We start from the raw sequence: 24,734 nt of genomic DNA, 5'->3' as shown, positions 1-24,734 counted from the left end.
CAGTCTTTGCAACAAAGAGGGCTGGGACAACCGGATATCCATGTGCAACCCCTACCTTACACCATACACAAAAATTAACTCAAGGTAGATTCTAGAGCTAAATTTATAAGTTAATACTATAAAACTCTGAATAAAACACAAGCATTAATCTTAATGACCTTAGATTTGGCAACGATTTCATAGATACAATACCAAAAGCACAAGCATAAAACACACACACACACACAGAAAACAAAAATTCCAAGAAAAACAGATAAATGGTACTTCAGTAAGATTAAAAACTTTTGTACCTCAAATGACACTAGCAATAAAGTGAAAAGACAACTCAAATGCTGGGAGAAAATATTTGCAAATATTTGCAAATCACATACTGGCAAGAGACATGAATCCAGAATATATTTTAAAAAAATGAAGCAACACACTGGTTTCAAATAGCAAAAGGAGTACGCCAACGCTGTATATTGTCACCCTGCTTATTTAACTTCTATAAAGAGTACATCATGAGAAACACTGGGCTGGAAGAATCACAAGCTGGAATCAAGATTGCCAGGAGAAATATCAATAACCTCAGATATGCAGATGACACCACCCTTATGGCAGAAAGTAAAGAGGAACTAAAAAGCCTCTTGATGAAAGTGAAAGTGGAGAGTGAAAAAGTTGGCTTAAAGCTCAACATTCAGAAAACGAAGATCATGGCATCTGGTCCCATCACTTCATGGCAAATAAATGGGGAAACAGTGGAAACAGTGTCAGACTTTATTTTTTGAGCTCCAAAATCACTGCAGATGGTGATTGTAGCCATGAAATTAAAAGACGCTTACTCCTTGGAAGAAAAGTTATGACCAATCCAGAGAGCATATTCAAAAGCAGAGACATTACTATGGTTTTTCCAGTGGTTATGTATGGATGTGAGAGTTGGACTGGGAAGAAGGCTGAGCACCGAAGAATTGATGCTTTTGAACTGTGGTGTTGGAGAAGACTCTTGAGAATCCCTTGGACTGCAAGGAGATCCAACCAGTCCATTCTGAAGGAGATCAGCCCTGGGATTTCTTTGGAAGGAATGATGCTGAAGCTGAAACTCTGGTACTTTGGCCAACTCATGCGAAGAGTTGACTCACTGGAAAAGACTCTGATGCTGGGAGGATTGGGGTCAGGAGAAGAAGGGGACAAAAGAGGATGAGATGGCTGGATGGCATCACTGACTCAATGGATGTAAGTCTGAGTGAACTCTGGGAGTTGGTGATGGACAGGGAGGCCTGGCGGGCTGCAATTCATGGGGTCATAAAGCATCAGACACAACTAAGTGACTGAACTGAACTGATTTTAAGCCAGAAATTCTAACTCAACAATATCAAGTTTTCCACCAGATAACTTGAACTGTTTTTATTTTATATGTACATAATTAAGCATATTTTGTGCTTGGGAAGAAATGTCTATACATGCATTTTTGGAGACATGAACAGGAAAATAGGAGAAAAGAGAATGCTCCCTCTTAGAACACTGAACACAGAAAAATCTGTCAAGCAGAGAGTGATAACCAAAGAAATGAACCATATCTTTGATGCTCTTGCCTGTTCAGCATTCAGTGAAGTTTACTTATTTTAGTACTTATCACAATGTAATCTTGGTATCAATTCCAACTTTTTCCCATGTGACCTTGCCTACACTTGGATCCTGGACTACTTAGTTATCCATGCAATTGCTCAACAAGTTTTGGCCCAAAGAGTTACAACTACTCTAGAAGTTTTGGCCCAAAGAGTTACATTCACTTGGTCCCTTCTACAGACTGTAAGCTATGTCAAATGCTACATAGAAGGATGAACACATCATTGACACAGTTAACTTAGGCATCTTGCAAGTTGATAAGACATTCATGTAGCAAAAACTACTCTGGCAAATTAGATCAGATGATAGGTACTCCTCACGATATAAAAGCAATTATTAAACCATACCAACAAGGTGACTATTAAGAACACAAATCTATACAGAAACTCCCACCATCAAAGTTTGAGTCCATATGGACATCATTCATATTAACTCTAATATGTTCTTTCATACCAATACCTTGAAAAAATATGGGACAAGTCTAAGGTCTCTAACTTCTGGAATTGGAAAGCTAGAACTCAAAACTGCATCCTCATTTGGAAAAGACTTAAATCAAAATGATTTATCAATATTTTAAGTCATCAACATCTTATGAGGGGTTGCTATTAAGAAGGCAGCAGACAGTTTAGAAGCAGAATCTCCAACCCCAGTCAAGCCTTCAGATGAGTGCAACCCTGGCCAAAATCTGAACTGAAATCTCATGACAGGCCCTAAAACAGACTGTACAGGAAAGCCAATCTTAGATTTCTGACCTGTGAGATAATGAAAGTGTGTTGGTTTAGGCCACTTAAAAAACAAACAAAAAACCTAGTGACTTGGCATTTTTCATCCCTAATGATTTTTGAATAAAAATGCATGGGTTTAAATTATAGCTATGTGAATTCATGCTCTGTATCACATAAAATGTTCTAACTAGAAAAGTGTTTACTAAAGAAATATCAATACTTTATCAAGAAGAATTTTGAAGCTATTCTTTCCTGAAATCAACAAAGACAAGTAAGGTAGCTACTTTTTCCTAGCAGTAAGTCAGCTGCAGATCTAAAATAGAAAATGTTAGCTTCAATCTGTAATTCCTATTGATTAATTTCATACATGTTTCCCAGGTGGCACAGTGGTAAAGAATCCACTTGCCAATTCAGGAGACAGAAGAGACATGGATTGGATCCCTGGATTGAGAAGATTCCCCAGGGTTGGAAATCACAACCTGCTCCAGTATTCTTGCCTGGAAAATTCCATGGACAGAGGAGCCTGGTGGACTACAATGCATGGGGTCACAAAGTGTCAGACATGACAGAGCAACTGAGCACAATCCCACAGACATTTCTGTGTGAGGTTAGTGCTGCTAGAGCCTAAGGATAACAATAAGTCCTGGGGAGGGGATGGAAGGAGCTTGTTCTCAAACAGAAATAAGAGCTGGTGCAATCTTGGCTTTGTGCCTTGAGATGCAGTTGGAATCTAAAGGACCTGCTACTTAAACATTATGTGGAGCTAAAACTAGTGCTTGAAAAATGCCAACAACTAGTACGCAGTCATATCATTCTATGAAGCAACAGTCCAAGCGAAAAGGACAGATAACTACCACAAAACATTCAAAACCATTTGGTAGCTAAGCCTCGAAGTATCTATTCCGTAGCTATACCTTGCTATAGAAATAAACACATACAGCCTGCTCTCCACTGAACCCTAAACTGGATAGGAAACAACATTCAGATTTCGAGGACAGTGGGAACATTTTATTATAAAAAAAATCACTGGTGAATGCAAATAGAAAAAAAAAATTTAACTTATTCTATTATTAGAAAGATTCTTTCATTTTAGAATCTGCTATATTCACAAACATGTTAATGTATAAAACAATTCTTTTACCTTCTCATGTTTTAAATAGCACAAAGATAATAAAATATGCTAGGAATGTGTCACTAAAAAAGAGCCATGGCAAGCTCAGCTCAGTGCTCTGTGTTGACTTAGAGGGGTGGGATGCAGGTAAGGGAGAGGGAGGCTTGAGAGCGAGGGGATACATGTAAATACAAAGTCCAAGCAGTTGCAAAAGAGTCGGACATGCCTTAGCGACTAAACAACAAAATAGCTGATTCACTTCCTTGTAAAGCAGAAACTAACACATTATATTCCAACAAAAATAAATTAAAATATAAAATTTTAAAAAGAGCCGTGATTGTTCTAAAACTTTCTCAAGACTTCCAAGAGATTACAGACAAGTGGAAAAAAATCACCAGTCTACTTGCTCTTACTTTTTAAATGCTACCTCTTTTTTTGTGTGTGGAAGGGGCTGCTATGCTTCAAAAGGCTAGCAACCAGTTTGAGTAACATCTGTTTTTGCCAGCACCTATTCCAAAGGGATGTCACTGACAAGCACTGAGGCCACACCTCCCCCAAGAGGTAATGGTCTTGCTATTTCACTACACTGTGCTTTCTCAAATTTTCTCCAAAAAAAGAGTCAGACATTAAAAATATTAAAGATAAATTAAAGAGCAAACAGAACCCCTCAAAGACTGCCTGTGACATCAACACGCGGCATTTACCTTCTTCCCTCCCGTCACAAACTGCTTGCAGCTGGATCTCACGAAATGCGGATGCACAGCAATGATCTGCAAGGAAGAGGGAGCCAACACGTCACTGGTTAGGAGTCACAGCTGCAGAGCAGAAGGAAAGCCCCTTGTACATGATAGGCAACATGATCGAAAAATCAACCTGGTATCTAGGTAGGAAGTAATCTATTCAGGGAATATTTTGCACCAAGGGAGAGCGAGTTTTGCTCTGGTGTGAAGGTCTCTTCTATGAAGTCAGGTCAAAGCTAAAAGATGAGAGTGAACAGCTGTAGTTTCTGGCTGAGTGGGACCCTCTGAGTGGGCTCTCCTCTTTAGAGGCAGCCAATGAGGTAATCAAGGAAGTGAGATGTCACAAACGTTTGTAACTGAAGACATTTCATAGAAGAAATCTAGATTATTTCCTTGTCAGGATGCCTCCCAAGTGGAACGAGGGCTGCAATGCAGCCTCACGGTCTGGAGTTGGACTCCATCAGTGGGAAAGACAACTGCACTGCAGAACTGAGCTGAGTTCCCTTTCACCTCCACCGTCAGTTCCTGGGCCCCTGGTTATCACCTGCTCTCCACAATCTCCTACAACCCCTCACGAAGGTTTCTCCCAAGGCTGCCCCATCCCTTGTCATCATTTATTTCATTTGTCAGTGGCTTTCTCAGAGTCTGATAACTGCACTCAGCATAAGCTCATCTTCGGGGCTCCCTTACATGGCTGCCAGCCTGCAAAGACCCTGCCTCCTCACTTTCTTATCCCCAAACCCATGTAATCACCAACTAACACACTGTGTTGTTTTTCCAGCTCACCATACAGAATTATTTCTACACGTTAAAAAAACTGACACAACTATACTTTCACAAACCTTCAACTAAAGACATTTTCTATTCTTATTAATAAATATATCTCCATCTGCCAACAGGATAGATTCCATTTCCTACCCTGTCATTCTGAGGGCATTTATTAGTATGTGACTCCTCATTTCTCTAACCATTCCTCACTTCCAGGTTAGTCCTTCTTTCCTTCCATGCTTGTCTAATCCATCCTGGATACCAATGGAATCATTTACACATTCTGTTGTTACACGTTCTTAAAATCTTTCTTGAGGGTCCTCTTAGCTTTCTTGTGATGCACAGTCCTGGGTCACAACTGCGAGTGCAGTCATGTCTGTGCCCTCAACCACATAAGCTTACCCTTCATTCTTCCCCACCAAGAAGAAACCAAGGCCATCACGTCACTGCCCCTGACTGCGGAGCCTTCACTGCCCAACTCAGTGACACCTGGCTTGGTCTCACCAGCAGAGGCTGTAGGACTCACATCCAAGGCTTCCTTCCCTCATCCCTACATGATGGATCCCATCCCGTACAGCCGCCCCACTAAGGATTCCCTTTTGCTTATTTTGGATCTTTCCCTCTATGATTTTTTTTTTTTTTTTAATACCAAGAACCAAAACATGACTGGCAGAAATCCTTCTGGACTTTGGTTCTTTCTTCATCTACCAAATGAACTCCCTTCTATATCACAAAGTTTCTTCAGAGAAGAGTCTACCTTGCCTGTTTCTCCTTCTTTATCTCCAATTTACTCCTTCATACATAGTGAGCCTCCTCCTCCTAGACCCTCCTCGACCCTCCTCATTAAGGTCGCCAAGAGTTCATAATTATCAAACAAAGTGCCCTGCTTCTGTCCCTACCTCCTGGTAGCTCCACACTGCCTTTTCTGTGCTGCTGGCTCCTTCCTTCTGGAAACCCTCTCTCTTTTGACTTCTCCTCCAATCCTCCTAATTCTTCTAAGATCCCTCATTGGTATTTTTTCTTCCCACTGCCTGAATCTTTAAATTAGCATTACAGGGGACTTCCCTGGAGGTCCAGTGGTTAAGTCTCCATGCTTCCAATGCAAGTGGCATGGGTTTGATCCCTGGTTGAGGAACTAAGATCCCCCATGCTGTGGGGCCAAAGAAATAAACAAACCAACACAGTGATACTAAAATAAATAATAAAAAAAATTTTAAAACAAAATAAGTTACTGTTCCAGAATTTGACCCTCAGTCTTTTCCTTCTTAATCTTTACCTGGATAACTTTCAAAATGGTTTCATCTTACTCAGCTGTAAGTACAGCTGGCTACCTACCCAGTTTGTGATTTTTAGGGCCAATCCCCATTCTGAGCTCTACATTCATACTTCCCAAACCTCCCTAACATTTCCACTGGATGGTATATCTCTACTAATTTTCTAGACTCCAGACCAAACTAGCAACATCCTGCCTCAAACCGTCTCTTATTTCAACTGACAGCCTTCCCACACACCATTACCAAAGCAAGAACCTGGATTTACCCTCAGCTCTTCCATCTTTTATTACCTGCGGTCATCACCAAAGCTTATTAAACCTACCTCCTCCAGGCTTTTCCAATTCATTACTGCTACTCCATCTTGAATACTCACTATCTTTCTTTTCATTGAGCTCCTGTAACACCATGTCTAGGGTATGGCTTAGCCTTCTAAATGGTCTCCTGCCCCCAATCACTCTCTTGCTTGCATACCCCTGCATTCTGGCAGGGCTGGTTGTCTAAAACCTCTATCAGATCCCATCTCTCTTTTACCTGTTGATCAATACATGTTTGAATAAACACGTGAGAAAACTAAACAACCTCTTCCTTGACAACTCTAATAGCCACTGTAACTACAGTAACTGTTACCTAAAACTGCTCTTCTCCCTCATGTCTGTCAGCCTTCTCATCTATACTGAATATAGTTGCTGTATTACTTTGCTTTCAGCTTAGCTCAGTTTTATGCCACTTCTTTGCTCTTCAGCATTCCATAATTTCTCCTTATCTACCAGACAAATTCCTTAGCCTAAATATAAAGCCACCTCAATCTGCCCATGTAGCTCTCCTGCCAAGTCAGTATTTTATGCACCATCTATACTCGACTATTTGCCACTTCCTGAACACAATTTGAACTTTCTAGCCTCTTCATTTATATTATACTGTTCTTCTGCAAGGGCAGTCAGCTTTCTCCCTCTGTCCTGTCCATTTATTAAAGCCCAGTCAAACATCAATCCATCTATGGGAGCCATCACTAACAAGAACAGCTAGAAGAAACCCTTCTCAGTTTTATACTCAACACTGTTTTTACCTCTTTCTGAGTCTTTAATCACAGATTGTGTGATTTGAGTCTTTAATCACACAGTGTGTGTTTATCATCTCACCCACTACAACAAAAGTTGGAGGATACACTGAGATCACAGTCACATAATATACATCCTGTGCACCTCCAAGGCATCAAATAGTATCCAGTACATTGACTGATGGATGCTTACTGACAAAATTAATGCAAGATTGGTAGTGTTCAAAGTATTAGTTTTCTTACTGCCTTTGTTGAGAAAAATCCTCTGAAAAATTAAAAACTTACTGAATACTTACTTTAATGGGACAGTCAAAAGTCTCATGAAATTCTTCTCCAGAATACAGCCCAAACACCTGTACCTAAAAAGTAAGTGGATCCTGTCAGTTCACCATGACAGTAACAAAGACAGCAGCTGAGTCAGTGACAACACGTACTATCAACAAAAAAGTCAAGTACTTAGTAATCTAAGGTCTTTGTAATCTCTACGAAATATCCAATGAAAACAATTCCATCAAGGTGAGGCTATACCACTGCAATTAAGTTTTTATACCAGCATCTCATGGAGAGTTCCCTTTGCCCATCACAAATTTATTAAATAGATGTCAACTTTAAAAAATGAAATAGAGATGAATAGGTTATTAATACTTTTTAATGAATTTTCCATTGGCTACTTCTAAAGGAATTATTTGTGCTTTTCCTTGAAGGAAAAAGGAGCTTCTTCTTTGAGTCACGGATATATATATCAACTGAGCAGATCAAAGTTGCAAGAGATTAGAACTGCACTTCTTTTACCATCTTATCTTGAATCTATTGAGAGTGTATGCATGTAAGATTTAATTTTCTACTTATCAGTGTCTCTCTTAAAGTTGTTTCATCTTAATCTTTCCTCTGAGCAGTTGACTTTAATATTCAATTGAATACTGTACATAAAGGGTCTTCCCTGGTGGTAAAGAATGGTAAAGAACCTGCTTGTGATTCAGGAGATCCAAGTTTTATCCCTTGGACATGAAGATCCCCTAGAGAAGGAAATGGCAACCCACTCCAGTATCCTTGCCTGAGAAATCCCATAGATAGAGGAGTCTGGCGGGCAACAGTCCGTGGGGTGGCAAAGAGTCAGACACAACTGAGCAACTAACACGTTAACATAAAGGGTACAGATCATAGATTCAGAGCTTGACAAATGTTTATCATATGAACATACCCCTGCAGCCATCACCCATGTCAAGAAGCAAAACCCAAGAAGCTCCCCTGTGCTCCTTCCCATTCATTTATACCCTCACAAACTAACTGCTCCTCCAAAATCTATCACGTTTGGTAAGCTGTGCTGATGTCAGAATTTTATATAAATAGAATCATAAACTATTTCACTGGCTTCTTTAACTGGATATTTTCCTTCTGATATTTATCCACACTGCTATGTACATATGGCAGGAGCTGGTTCTTTGTTTTTGCTGTATAATATTTCAATGTATGAGTACATTGCCATTTGTGTATCTATCTTCCATTGATTACTTCAGTTATTTCCAAATACAGGCTATTATGAATAATGTCAAAGAAAGGCAATGCCTAAGAATGCTCAAACTACTGCACAACTGCACTCATCTCACACACTAGTAAAGTAATGCTCAAATTCTCCAAGCCAGGCTTCAACAATATGTGAACCATGAACTTCCAGATGTTCAAGCTGGATTTAGAAAAGGCAGAGGAACCAGAGATCAAATTGCCATCAAAAAATCAAGAGAGTTCCAGAAAAACATCCATTTTTGCTTTATTGACTATGCCAAAGTCTTTGACTGTGTGGATCACAATAAACTGTGGAAAATTCTGAAAAGAGATGGGAATACCAGACCACCTAACCTGCCTCTTGAGAAATCTGTACGCAGGTTAGGAAGCAACAGTTAGAACTGGACATGGAACAAGAGACTGGTTCCAAATAGGAAAAGGATTCCGTCAAGGCGTATACTGTCACCCTGCTTATTTAACTTATATGCAGAGTACATCATGAGAAATGCAGGGCTGGAGGAAGCACAAGCTGGAATCAAGATTGCCAGGAGAAATATCAATAACCTCAGATATACAGATGACACCACCCTTAAGGCAGAAATTGAAGAACTAAAGAGTCTCTTGATGAAAGTGAAAGAGTGAAAAAGTTGGCTTAAAGCTCAACATTCAGAAAACTAAGATCATGGCATCCGGTCCCATCACTTCATGGCAAGTAGATGGGGAAACAGTGGCAGACTTTATTTTGGGGGTTGCAAAAATCACTGCAGATGGTGACTGCAGCCATGAAATTAAAAGACGCTTACTCCTTGGAAGGACAGTTATGACCAACCTAGACAGCATATTAAAAAGCAGAGACATTACTTTGCCAACAAAGGTCCATCTAGTCAAGGCTATGGTTTTTCCAGTAGTCATGTTATGGATGTGAGAGTTGGACTATTAAAAAAGCTGAGTGCCAAAGAATTGATGCTTTTGAACTGTGGTGTTGGCGAAGACTCTTGAAAGTCCCTTGGATTGCAAGGAGATCCAACCAGTCCATCCTAAAGGAAAGCAGTCCTGAATATTCACTGGAAAGACTGATGCTGAAGCTGAAACTTCAATACTTTGGCCACCTGATGCGAAGAACTGACTCATTTGAAAAGACTCTGATGCTCGGAAAGATTGAAGGTAGGAGGAGAAGGGGACGACAGAGGATGAGATGGTTGGATGGCATCACCGACTCGATGAGTTTGAGTAAAATCCGGGAGTTGGTGATGGACAGGGAGGCTGGAGTGCTGCAGTCCATGGGGTTGCAAAAAGTCAGACACGACTGAGCAACTGAACTGAACGAATAATGCTATAATGAACACTCTTTCCAAATCTTTTGGTCCACTTACATATCCATTTATGAAGAATGGGATTGTTGAGTTGCAGCCTATATCTCTGTTGATATCTAACAGACAGCTGAACAATTTCACAAAGTTGTTCTGATCAATTTACACTCTCACCAGCAAAGCATAAGAATTCCAGGAGCTCTCAAACACTTGGAACCAGCTATTAGGGGCACTCAGAACTGTTTCCCAACACTTGGGGTGTGTTCACTCTTTTTCTAGTCTCTAGAAGAAAGTGGTGTTATTTTTTTCTTTTAAATTTTGTAAGAATTCACCAGTGAAGCTATCTGGGTCCAATGGCTCTATATGAGAAAGTATTTCATTACAAATTCATTTTTTAAATAGACATAAAACCTTTCAGACTTTCAATATCTTGTTTTCATCTTAGTAAGCTGTGAGTGGTTCATCTGTGCAAGTTCCAAGAGGAAAATGTACTCATACTATCATTCTCGGGAGATATGTTCTTTCACTAAAATATAAAATCTTTAGAATATCCCACTCATTTTGTGACTCCTGTGTTTATACTCTTAGGCCAAGAATGCTGTTTGGGTTCCAAGAATAACACGTCGTAGAATGTAATGTCAAGGGGATATGATCTACTCTGAGGTAGTCTGATGAAATGTATTCTCAACATAGCAAATACATGCAGGCCCCACCACCACCATGCTGCTCATCATTCAGAGGGCACTGGCTCCTGTTTTACATATAAGCACCAGGTGGCTCACTGCTATAGAATCCACCTAGAAACTCAGGAGATGCAAGAGACATGGGTTCTATTCCTGGGTTGGGAAGATCCCCTGGAGGAGGGCATAGCAACCACTCCAGTATTCTTGCCTGGGGAATTCTGTGGCAGAGCACCCTGGCGGGCTACAGTCCATGAAGTTGTGAAGAGTCACATGCGACTCAGCAGTTAAGCACAGGGTACGCTGAACTTCTTATAAAATGGTGGTTGAGAAGTTCAAAAGAATAGCATTATATGCAAAGTTTTACTCTGCCCAAGGAAGCTGAATGTGAATAAGCCCAAAGAATCCAAGAAAACAGGCTCAAAGTAAGACAGGTACTATATCACCTGGACCTTAATAGACTAAATGAACAAGGGGATCAACTTACTAAAATTACATCAGTAGAAATTCATGGTACTCCAGAAAGTTTATATTCTTCTAACATAAAGCTACTTCTATTCACTCCAACTATATCACAACATGGTCCTGTGCTACATCTGACTAATAACTTGGACCTCAAAATGCTTCCACACACCTTACATCAGTGGTTCTGATTGGACTACATGGTTAAGATCCCTGGATACTAATAGCCAGACCCCCCTTGACAAATTAAACTTTTTGGTGGGATAAAATATTTTTTTTTCAGGTGAATGTATTTATTTCACTCATAGTGGTCAATTTCTATCTAGAAATGTCTGAATGTTCCCTTGAGCTCTAAATCTATTATTATTTTAGCTGTAATTTGATTCAATTTTAACCTATACGGAAGTCTTGGTTACAACTGTGTGAGACTAAGATTCCAGTGGGAAAGTGTATTTTGATAACATCTCCTCAAAGAAGTCATGCCATTTCTCAGTTTTTTCAAACTAGGCAGGGAAACAATCTTCTGAAAAAGGTTTCTTTTGAAATGGTCAGTATCATTCTGGTTCTTTAAGAAATTTTATTCTGAATTAAACTACCGTTATGGACTTCAAAATGAGAAGAAATACCTTTAAAACTGTATTTTTAAAGGTTCATAATTCATGGTATGTAACTAGGACTAAAAATCTTGCTCTCCCTCATTTGACCCTTACAGCAACACTGCTGGGGATGAAAGCAAACACCTTTGTTGATGTTCAGTCACTGAGTCATGGCCAACTGTTTTGTGACCTCCCAGACAACAGACTGGCAGGCTCCTCTCTCTGTTCATGGGATTTTCCAGGCAAGAATACTGGAGTGGGTTCCCACTTCCTCCAGGGAATGAAGCCATGTTTCCTGCACTGGCAGGTGGATTGTTTACCACTGAGCCACCAAAGTAAACAACTTGTCTAAAGTCATAAAAATCAGGAAGACTATTCCAAGCTCTATTCTTCTATATACTGTCATTATAGGAGCTAGTCCAAAATTTGTAAATAAAGAAGATACCTTTCCATATGAAGTGTAAGAAAGGCAAGACTGGAAAAAAAATTCAAATGCCTCAAATATTCACCAAAATAAAGTGAAAGGGAATATCAGGCTATGAATTAGACAACTCTACCACAGAAGTTGAAATTAAATGCAGCAGACTATTCAGTTCAAATGGACAAGCTTCCTTCCACCTATAATAGGACAGGTTTGAAGAACAAAAGTGATTTTTATTGTGGGAAAAAGTACACGAGCTGTAAACAAACAAATATGGGACTGCTGAAAAAAGACTGAGGTATCAGTAAGTGAGAAAATATTAGGAATATTGTGAACCTTATGGGGAGAACTAAAATACAAATTTCCAGGGGTAAAAATTGTGAATCCAACAACAAAACAATTATGAATTTGTATGAAGATATAATAGTCGAGTAAGAAGGAATAGTAGAGTAAGAAGGCAGGAGGAGAAGGGGACAACAGAGAATGAGATGGCTGGATGGCATCACCAACTCAATGGACATGAGTCTGGGTAAACCCTGGGAGTTGGTGATCAACCTGGCGTGCTGCAGTCCATGGGGTTGCAAAGAGCTGGACACGACTGAGCAACTGCCTGACTGAAGAAGGAATAAGTAGAATAAAAGAACAAGTCATCAAGTTCTTAGCAAACAGGCTGACACTCAGAACTGCCCTTGAGAACTAGCCAGAAGCAAAACGTCACTATTGTACCCACTACAGAGACTGGAGGGGTGTTTGCTGAAGGCGGTGAGCAAAACTACAACTCTTAGGTTAGTGCTTCTCACTGTCTTTTTTTTTTTTAAAGATTTTTTATGTGGATCATTTTTAAGTCTTTATTCAATCTGTTACAATACTGCTTCACTTCCATGTTTTGTTTTTTTGACCACGAGGCATGCGGGATCCTAGCTGCCTGACCAAGGATCAAACCAACACCCCCTGCAGTGGAAGGCAAAGTCTTAACCACTGGGCCACCAAGAAAATCCCTCTTAGGTTAGTCTCTATTTCTGCACTTAACTGAGTAACATTTTCCTCAACTGTCCTTATTTTCTCTTTCAGGATGAAAAACACTGAAATGTCTCAAAACAAATGTCATAAACTTTGTATCAGTATCAGTTCAGTTCAGTCGCTCAGTCGTGTCAGACTCTTTGCAACCCCATGAATCGCAGCACGCCAGGCCTCCCTGTCCATCACCAACTCCCGGAGTTCACTCAGATTCACATCCATCGAGTCAGTGACGCCATCCAGCCATCTCATCCTCGGTCGTCCCCTTCTCCTCCTGACCCCAATCCCTCCCAGCATCAGAGTGTTTTCCAATGAGTCAACTCTTCGCATGAGGTGGCCAAAGTACTGGAGTTTCAGCTTCAGCATCATTCCTTCCAAAGAAATCCCAGGGCTGATCTCCTTCAGAATGGACTGGTTGGATCTCCTTGCAGTCCAAGGGACTCTCAAGAATCTTCTCCAATACCACAATTCAAAGGCATCAATTCTTCGGCGCTCTGCCTTCTTCACAGTCCAACTCTCACATCCATACATGACTACTGGAGCAGGGAGAATTGTAAAACCTTTGCTATTTTGGTTAATTTCACTAACGTGACACCCAAACTAGTAGGTCACAACTTACACTACTAAAGCTAACAAAACCCAAAATGATTCTCATTCATTTCCTCTCTTTTTTAAAAAATTTTCTCAGTGAGTATCACACTGTGAAAAGAAATCCACTGAATGATTGCCTGGAGAGATATGGCTTTTAGGAAGATCTTGCCTGAGAAAAGAATCATATTTAAAGGTTAAAATTGAAAGGATCCTTTTGATAAGGGTATTTCCTATAGCAGCCCTGACAACTTCTCCCAACTTGTCACAAAAATACCTAATGAGAAAAAGAAAATTCAGAACAATCTGTCTTATAGTCAATCTACTGCAAAGTCCTAGAGTATTTCTCATTAACTACAAACCCATAGAGCAACATGAGGACCACAAAAGGTATGTGCTATGTATTTACCGCCAGAAAAACAGAAACCCTACCCTCATGAAACAATCAGGGAGGTGTCAATGTCTCCACTCTAGCACAGACTTCTCTGTATCTGCCAACCAGAACACTGGGTGACTGGCCACCTGACACAGAGAAACTGTGAGGAGGGTGGCTGGAGGGCCAGGAAACTCTCTCAGCTGGTACTTCATTGTAACAGCCCCCCAAACCCAAGCTTCCAACAGCAACTGGTCAAGCATTAAAACAGGAGTGAACACATAAGCTGTAATTCCGTCTGGCTGGAGGGACCCTCATAGGGGAGATGGCAGGTTTTCATATTCTCCACCCATGGAGGGTGTTAGAGACCCAGGAGAGAAGATAGGCAAGGATCTCAGTTCACTGGTGGAGCTGCCTTAACTGGATACTTCCCCTGTGTGGAACTGATCTGTGATTCTACAACACCCAGCAGGATAACACCAAGAAGGATAACAAACAGGGCTCAGAGCAAGCAGACACTGAATCTGTTTGCTAACTGAGGTTCAGAAAGAGCTTGTCTCCTTGTTTTGGAATGGATACAAGAGTAACAAAAACATACACAGGATCTATAAAAAGAATGAGGCAGAACACAATTTCAAGGACTCCAAGGGAGAAAAACCATGCTTTAAAAACAATGTTTTAATAGAGACTTTCCTGGTAGTCCAGTGGTTAAGATGCTATGCTTCTACTCAGGGGCTGTAGGTTCGATCCCTGGGCAGGAACTAAAATCCCACATGCCAAGTGGTATGGGGTGGGGAGGGGACTAGTGTTAACAGTAACAACAACAACAACAACAACATCAACAACAACAAAAAAAAAACTACAAGACTGTTGGCTTCAATAAGAAGAGACCACTATGAATCTGGAGCAGAAGAAAAGGATGGTGATGATGGTAACTACTGACAATTACTACCTGTGCCTTCTATTTCAGACACTATTCCAAACTACTGACACATATCAACTAACTAATTTCCCCTAATGATTAACACAGCAATAATCATTACTACCCCCTTTTACAGAGGAGGAAAACAGGTTGAAGCCCAGAGAGGGCTGAATCACTTAGCTGACAACACACAGCTCAAGCGTAGCAGGATAATTCCACTCCCAGCCATTTGATCTCTAATACTCTTAAGACCTCTAATACGTTAAGAGTTTAGACTTCTCATGACACAAGAAGTCATCATTTTGGTTTTGAAAATTAAATATAGATCAGGCTGACATGAAAAGAACTGAGAGAGATCGAAAGAGTTCAGGAAAATTAAAAAGGCCAAACAGAATAAAACTCTACTCCAGAAAGCAACACGGACATCGGAAGCAAAGCATATCAGCCAAGGGACCAAACAAGAAGAGAAACTCTCCCTGACTTCAGAGAAATGAGACAATAAAAACCATGAGAAAGCAAAGCACATGTGTCTGTGTGTGTATGACAAAACATGGCCAAGGTTTCTTACAATATATTTTCGAAAGAGAAGGGTAAATAGGACTTATCCATTCACTCTTGTACCTTGAAAAGGTGACGCACAACAGCGCGGGAGGGGAAGAGGCCAGACCACAATGTTTAAGGAAAAGGTTATCAAAATAAAGCAAAAAGATCTGAGGATTTCCCACACACCTCAAATCGGCTCTGCCACATCCCCATTCAGGCCTCACACTGTGCCCACTGCCCAGCTGAGTCAGTGGAGGGGGTTGGGGGTCAGGGAACATCCCTGACCTAACAGAGCAGAGTGGGAATGGAGCCTGGGCAGGTGCGGTGCGAAGCGAAGCTCTTAGCCTCTGTGCGATACCGCCTCCAGCCTCAGTATTATTGAGTTTCTTTGAAGAAATGAAAACACATGGAACTGCAGCAATAATCAAAATCAGGACTGAAGTCAACTTTCCTGAAATGAAAACAATACTTCAGTATATAGATCAAAAGGACTAACTCTCTTTCAGACAAAATGAATGAAAATAGACCTGAACAAGACATTAACTTAGCAAACTGAATTACAAGGGCTGTTCGTTGTTGTTGTTGTTGGTATTGTTGTTGTTATTATGATGAGTCTGAGCTCCAAGGCAGGACAAAAAAAATTTTTAAGGTTTTGTGAAAGAACAAAGTAGGCTGGCCTCTGACATGTCTATGAAAATAAAGGTTAGACCAAAGAGAGCAGGGTCTGCAAAGCTTTGAGAGAAAATAGTTCAACCCAGAATTCTATATTAAATTAATTCTAGTTTATATGTGAAGACAACACAGGCAAGAGATCAGAAAATAAACCTTGTATGTATCTATCCTGAAAGTTACCTAAAAATGTACACCAGTATCACACATATTCTATGTGTGACTGTATTTCAAAATTTGGAACTCAAAGGTAAAAAAGTCCTGAAGTAAAAGATTAGAAATGAGCACCAGCTGAATAAACAGAGTAAATTTTAAAGAACTGTTAGAATTAGGACTTTAAAACTGAATACAAATATGAGGAGTCATCTCTGAAATAGAAGGCAATGATTTTTCTAGAAATCCTAACACACTAAAGAAAGAAAAACTGTAACAGCCATTTAAAGATGCACGAGATCTAGGTATCTGGAGTTGATAGTTTTAATAATCTTTACATTGCTATCATTACTAACCACTTTACCAGATCATGTTTTATTATTAGGTCCTCAGTTTTCACAATACTGACTAACCCAGGGTGAGGGCTAGGTTTCATTAATTATGTGCACTGAAGTATTTCTTTTCAAGTCTATCAATGCTGGTAAAATATATGAGAAAACTATGTTTAAAAATGCATCATGGGGGCTTCCTTGGTGGCTCAATGGTAAAGAAGTTGCCGGCCAATGCAGGAGTCAATCGGGTTCAATCCCTGGCCTGGGAAGATCCCACAAGCCACAGAGCAGCTAAGCCTGTGAACCACAGCTATTGAGCCTGTGCTCTAGAGCCTGGGAAACGCAACCACTGACACAACAGGAGAAGCCACCACAATGGCTGCTTCATGCAACTAGAGAGTAGCCCCTGCTGGCCACAACTAGAGCAAAGCCCATGCATCAGCGAAGACCCAGCCCAGCCAAAAAGGAAAGTTATTAAAAAAAAAAATGCACCATGGGTCTACAGCAAAATATGACAGCTACAAATCTGACTAAAATAGGAAAACAGAGGTGTTTGCCAAGAAGTACACCAGGAGATATCTGAGGGTTATCTCATTATTCACCAGACACAGTAGTTAAAATATCCCACTTCACCATATCAAATAATAATTCTTCAAAATTTAGAACTCTGAAAATTCTTAGATGAAGTAGCTTCCTAAAAGTTCTCTTACAATTCAAAAACAATATCCTCCTTCAACAATTAAATTGATATTAACCCAGAAGGAAATCCCCCTTACCTTTCAGAAAACAAAAATGGAGATAATCTTTCATTATCAATACAGAATGTTTCAATGGTTTGGATAATTCTCAATTTCTGCACAAACCAACTCTTCCCTTATCGCTCTTTTGACAGTCTGGTTCATTTCAGAATTTCAGCAAGTAATGTGAAATTTGATAATGCTTTTTGAAAAGCACAAGTGTTCCAATGACTTTCAAAAGACTCTTTGGGCAACGTTAGGCTTAGATACATCGAAATGTACTCATGTATGTCAAGAAGACTTCATTTTTCTTCTGTTAACAGATTAAATGGGTATAAATCTTTTGCACTGAGTACATTGTTTTTAATTTACTCATCCTAATGGACCATTGAATTTAGATCACATAAAGAAACATAAAATTAGATTAGGAAATCTGCTGTATGCAGGCAAGAATATGTAAGGTTCTGTAATGATTCTTAATGCATTCTCTTCTTAAACTGTTATTTTAGAAGAGTAGCTTAAATACACTGTGCATTAGAATTTTATCATTGCAAACCAACATTAGAAAAGCCTTCCATTGACTGAAAAACAAAAAAGACATTCTTGTAAGTGGAAAATCAATCACCACAACCACTAAATGTCACAGCTCAACATCAGCAAGAAGCACTGATAATTGTTAGTTATACACTGCACAAATGATGTATGTCCTTGGTTGAGGAGTGGGGGCCAGGTTTTTAGAAAACTGTACATATATTGATTTTACATTTATTTAATGCAGCCATTCCAAGACACTTTATTCTTCTGATAAACTATGACTGCTTATCAAAAGATTCTATAATTCAAGAGAAACATTCATAACTGGTGTGTGAAAATGAAAACCACCGGCCCACAGAAATCATGCCCACAAAATCCAATTTTGTGGATTTATGGCAGAAAGGCATTAAACCACTGTCTTGCAGGAACTGCAGACCAGTCGCTGAAGTCTAAGTGGCACGCCAGTAATGATTAAGGTGACATGTCCCCCTGCCACAGTTGTTAATCAGCTTAATACTAGTTACATTATTGACATTCTTGTAATTACTTTTCCTTAAGGCACATTAGCGCAAAATATATTTTACTTTAAATATGAGCGATCAGGAGTAAGTCCGATACCCGAAAAGAATAATCAAGGTTCTCCGAATGCAGATACCCAGTAAGCGCAGTGCTGTTCCGAGGCCCTGGAAGTGGTTACATCACAGCCCCTGGGGTTGGAGCAGCGCTTTCCATGTGATCAGGCAATCCCCATACCTTGCCATCCTCTGCACATACGCCCATGTGTTCTCCACTTTCATCCAGGCTAACCTGATTTATCTTCACAGGACTCTATTTAAAAAAAAGAACAAACAAACATGAAAAACACTTTTATGTATCAGAAGTCAAATGTTTCACCTCTTTGTAAAATGTAAATGATACAAGCTGTCTATTAGTTTAGATGTATGAGTCCAAGACATAGTTTGCTTTTGCAAATGAAAATGGTAAAATATAGCTTTGTTCCCAGACATATAATAAGGGGAGAAACCTCAGATTTTCCCAAATTACCTATTTCACATTCTGAAGTCCAGCTAAAATGGTATTTTTCTTACTTGCTATGTGCCTTTTTATTTATTCTCTTCTATTTACTCCAGAGTCCTATAATTCTTCCCTAGCCAAATTCATTCAAAGAACAAAAATCCCAAATAAAAATCATGATGTAATGAAAACTGTTAGCTTTTTAAAGAACTGAAGTATAGCTTGTTTCTGGTGAATAGCAAAGTGATTCAGTTTTATACACACATACTTTTTCATATCCTTTTCCATTATGGTTTATTACAGGATACTGAACATAGTTCCTTGTGCTATACAATAGGACCTTGTTCTTTACCTATTTTATGTATAATAGTGTGTAGCTTCTAATCCCACACTCCTGATTTACCATTCCCTCACCTGCTTTCCCATCTGGTAACCATATGTTTATTTTCTACGTCCATGAGTCTGTTTCTCTTGTATGATATTTTAGATTCCATATGTAAGTGATATCATGTGGTATTAGTCTTTCTCTGACTTTCTTTGCTTGTTATGACAATCTCTAGGTCCATCCAAGTTGCTTCAAATGGCATTATTCCATTCACTTTATGTCTGAGTAACATTCTTCTGTATGTATATACACATATTCTGTATCCATTCATTGGTTGATAGATGTCATGGTTGCTTCCATGCCTTGGCTACTGTAAAGGGTGCTACGATGAATGCTGAGACGCAGGTGTCTTTTTGAATTAGCAACTCTAAAATCAGTTGTTTCCATCTGGCTTACCAGCCAATTCATTTGTTCTTCTCTTATAAATGACAAAATCAACTTTTTATTTATACTTTATGCTTATTACTTTCTGGGGGAAATCCACAGGGTCTAACTTATACTAAGTTTGTCATATCCTAACTTTGTCATCCTCCAATCTTTGGAGTAATCGCAAATTTAAAAATCTGTGAAGACAGGAATTAGGCATTCTACTTTAGATGTATTTTCCCAAGAGGAAACACATTGTACATTTAATATTTTACACAGATTTCCATGTATTTCTCTATGTAGCCAGCTGTTTACTATCGGAGAAGGCAATGGCAACCCACTCCAGTACTCTTGCCTGGAGGATCCCATGGATGGAGGAGCCTGGTGGGCTGCAGTCCATGGGGTCGCTAAGAGTTGGAAGACAACTGAGCGACTTCACTTTTACTTTTCACTTGCATGCATTGGAGAAGGAAATGGCAACCCACTCTAGTGTTCTTGCTTGGAGAACCCCAGGGACGGAGGAGCCTGGTGGGCTGCCGTTTATGGGGTCACACAGAGCCGGACATGACTGAAGTGACTTAGCATAGCATAGCATAGCATACTCACTATAATATTCACAAAGGTGATTTTCTAAATGGAAGTCAATATCAGTAAATGATGAAAACAGTAAAAGAAAAAAATGGCAAGCACTTCTTTTCCTTTTTAATTTTTTTCCAATTTCTTTCTTTTTGAATGCAACAAGTGGTGTGTGTGATCTTAGTCCCCTGACGAGAGATCAACCCTGTGCCCCCTGCATTGGAAGCAGAGAGTCTTGACCAATGGACCACCAGGAAAGTCCTTTTTCTTCTTAAACATTGACAGTATCCAACCACCTTTCACAAAACATGATAGAACAAATTAACCATGAAAAGAGAAATAAGCCTTCATCATTACAATATAAGCCTGCAAATTAGTTTCCCAAAATACCTAACCTTAAAATAACCTGCTTAGTGCATACAAATAAAATGGAAATACACCAAATTGACTGTTCCATGCTTACTGGAAAATATCTCTGAGCTAGAAAGTAATGGCCAGGGCAGACCAAGACTCCCAGACCTTGAAAGGCCACTCAAGGACTGATGATGCTGAGAGAAATTCCCACGTTACACATGGAGACAGCTGGCTATAGAACCCTTTGTTATCCAGATCCCAAAATCACTCCTGAAATGCAGCTCATGAAAGCCAAGCTATCTCCTTAAAAGTTCCTAAAATGTTAGAAGAGGAAAAGACCTCGCAGACAGATCTTTGATCCATTTACAAGAGAATAAACCAATCCCAGATGAGATTCACAACAGAAGATCAGAGCCAGAGTTCTGACCTTGAGAGCAGTGAAGAGAACTTTGTGATGGGCAGCAAAGAAGATGCAAAACAAAAGCTGAACTGAGAAAGCATTGAGGCTGGCATGTCTAGACTTCTTTCTGGTCAATGATTCTGAATGACCGGCTTTTACAGCCTCCTTTGGATACGTTCTTTCCTCTCTGAGTACCTCTTGTTAACAATTTTCTGATTCTGACCTTTTGTTCATCAAACAATTTAATACCCATTTTACTCTTGGCAAATATAAACCCCACCTACCTCTGACTGTAACTTAATTGACATTTGATTACAATCTACCTCAGACTGTAATTTAATAGGTGCACAGAACAGGATCACTGCCAAGGTTTCCTGTCCTGACCAATGTGGTGGATGCTATCCACATGTGACTATACAGAAAGTTTAATTAGTTAAAGTCAATCACAGTTAAAAATTCATTTCCCCACTTGTGCCTGCACATTCCAAGCACTTAGGCCACATGTGACTAGCAGATAATGTATGAGAAAGCCCACAGATCACGGAATGTTTTCATCATTTCAGAGAGTTCTACAGACAGCGTTATTCCAGGCCCACAAGACTGAGCTGCAATGCTTCTTCACAAGGCTCTCGGTACAACTTATAGTCAGAAGTATATTTTCTCCCCATGTATCTGTCAAATTGTTTTCTTTCATTTCTTCTTGTACTCTGTGCTCATAGCCTGTGCTAAGATTCTCAGAATTGTACTGTATTATTTTTAAAAAACCTGGCATACATGTTAGCTGATCCTCACAACTTTTGAGGAAAGCAGTCAGTCTAAGGTGGTTATTTCCATTTCACGATAAGGAAAATGAGGCCCCAAGAGTTTACTTGTGAGCTGATCTTCACAATTAAAACATCCCAAATCATGAGTCTGATCTTCCTTTCTGAAAGGGCTTCCTGTCTGAAAGGGCTCCTCCTGATGTCTTCCCAATCTGTAGTAATGACTGATATATTCTTCTGGTTGCTCAAGACAAAAACTTTGGATCCATCCTTGACTCTTTTCTTCCAGACTTTACCTCATTATCTGTCAGCAATTCCTGCTGCTGCTGCTAAGTCACGTCAGTAGTGTCCGACTCTGTGGGGGACCCCACAGAAGACAGCCCACCAGGCTCCCATCCCTGGGATTCTCCAGGCAAGAGTACTGGAGTGGGTTGCCATTTTCTTCTCCAGTGCGTGACAGTGAAAAGTGCAAGTGAAGTTGCTCAGTCAAGTCCAACCCACCAGGCTCCTCCGTCCATGGGATTTCCCAGGCAAGAGTACTGGAGTGGGTTGCCATTGCCCCCTCCATCAGCAATTCCTACTACTTCTTCAAACAAAATTTCCTCACTTTCACCACCCCAACAGCTGCCATCATGGTCCAAGCTACCATCATCCTTGTTTGAATTACTGTAATGGTCTCCTAGCTAGTAGACCCACTTCTGCCCTAATTCTCCTAGAAATCCAACAGACTAGCAGAGTATATGTTGTTAACAGGTGGATCAGACAATGTGATTCCTTTGTTCTAAACTCTCCAGTGGCCTCCCATCTCAGGATAAGTTCCAAAGTGTTCACTATGACCCAACAGTCTGAAAAGTTATGGCTAGAGCCCAGCCTTACCCCCTCTCTTGGCCGTGTTCTCTCCTCCAGCCACAATGATCTTCTTGCTGTTTCACCAGCCCTAGAACCTCTGAATGTGTTTGCCAGTGCTTTTCTGCCAACGCTTCACTGGTAATCATCTTGTTGGTGATACTCTCAGGCCACTGGAGCTGAAGTTTCAACACTCTGCCCAAACATTTCATAGCTCCTTCGCTGTTATATGTATTTTTTCTCCTTAGCACTTACCACTATTTTACTATGTATTTTACTTATTTATCTTATTTATTTTCAAATTCACTCACTGGAATATTAATTTCATGAAAGATAGTTCAAAGAATACAAACTTTCAGTCATACACAAATTCTTTCAGAGAACAGAATAAAAAGAAAATCCTCCTTGACTCATTTTACCAGGACAGCATAACCTTACAACAACAAAGCTCAACAAAGGATGTTAGAAGAAAGATAAAAATACAAGTAAATCTCACTCATGAAAAAAAATGGAAAAATCCTGAAAAAAATATTAATAAAGGCAGCATATATAGAATAGACAATTCCAGAAATACCAGGATGATATAACATATGAAAATTAACATATATTTTTGCATTGATAAAAGAAGAATAAGATCATCTCAAGAAGAAATGTATAAGATCATTGTAATGATGCAAAAAGTGTTTGAGAAAACTCAACACTCATTCATGGTAAAAATTCTTAGCATGTTAGGATAAAACTTCCTCAGTTTCACTTAAGGTGAAACGTTTAGCACTCTCCTTTTGCTGTCTTTACAATATTGACTCTTCTAATCCATAAACATGGAGCAGTTATCCATTTATTAGGAATTCTTTAATGTCTCTAAATAAAGTTTCCTATGTCCCCCCTGGAGGTCTCATCATGCTTTGTTTTATTCTGGGAGTAGCAATGACAGTCAGCAGGATTTTCTCATTCCTGATATGTACTATATATAGACTCCATTTATATAACCTACAAAAATAGGCAAAACTACACCATAGTGTCCAGGGGGTGTACACAGAGGACATAAAACAAAAAATAAAAGCTTAGCATTTATTACCAAAAAGGTCAATAAAGCAGCTCCTTCCCAGAGTACTGTGCATGGAAGTGGGAGAAGGATCACACAGTCTATTCTTGACAGAACAGTAGTGGTAAGATTGCTTGCTTTATTACTATTTGTTCTACTGAGCATTTAAAAGTGTACTTTAAAGAGTTATATTTCAAAATAAAGCAAACATCAAAGATTTCTAAATAAAATTTAAAAGAATTTGCCCATGAAAATGTCTGGGACCTATGCCTGTAATGGGTTATTTCTTGGTTTATATTTCCCCGCCCATAACTGTCAAGCTACTCAAACATACTAAGTCTAGTCATCATTTATATCTTCCCAGAAAACTGTGTATTTCATATTCTTTTTTTTAATTTAAATTTATTTATTTTAATTGGAGGCTAATTACTTTACAATATTGTATTGGTTTTGCCATACATCAACATGAATCTGACACAGGTGTACACATGTTCCTCATCCTGAACCCCCTTCCCACCTCCCTCCCCGTACCATCCCTCTGGGTCGTCCCAGTGCACCAGCCCCAAGAATCCTGTATCATGCATCGAAGCTGAACTGGTTTCAATGCCATTCTCCCAAATCATCCTACCCTCTCCCTCTCCCACTGAGTCCAAAAGACTGTTCAATACATCTGTGTCTCTTTTGCTGTCTCGCATATAGGGTTATCGTTACCATCTTTCTAAATTCCATATATATGCGTTAGTATACTGTATTGGTGTTTCTCTATTTTATTATTATTCTTTTGTTATAATACTCAAATTCATTTTTCTTGGTCTACCAAAGAATCTAGATGTGTTTATTCTATTTTCATCTTATTAGTGATTATCT

At 39.6% G+C, this 24,734-nt stretch overlaps 1 protein-coding gene across 2 annotated transcripts in view; it reads right to left on the bottom strand.

Annotated features, from left to right (window-relative positions):
* The window catches only part of VPS41 (VPS41 subunit of HOPS complex), a 203,982-nt gene that overhangs the window by 91,710 nt on the left and 87,538 nt on the right, over positions 1-24,734 (bottom strand). For both annotated transcript variants that reach the window (XM_040259502.1, XM_040259503.1), the window contains 3 exons: positions 18,874-18,948; positions 7,577-7,639; positions 4,146-4,211 (listed from right to left, as the gene is read on the bottom strand). In XM_040259502.1, the coding sequence (XP_040115436.1) occupies positions 4,146-4,211; positions 7,577-7,639; positions 18,874-18,948 (204 nt within the window). The remainder of the gene's footprint in view (positions 1-4,145; positions 4,212-7,576; positions 7,640-18,873; positions 18,949-24,734) is intronic.

The sequence above is a fragment of the Oryx dammah genome, unplaced genomic scaffold, assembly GCF_014754425.2.
Source record: "Oryx dammah isolate SB20612 unplaced genomic scaffold, SCBI_Odam_1.1 HiC_scaffold_18, whole genome shotgun sequence".
NCBI classification, from domain to species: domain Eukaryota; kingdom Metazoa; phylum Chordata; class Mammalia; order Artiodactyla; family Bovidae; genus Oryx; species Oryx dammah.
Note: the sequence above shows the minus strand (reverse complement) of the source record. Positions and strands in the feature narration are given on the sequence as shown.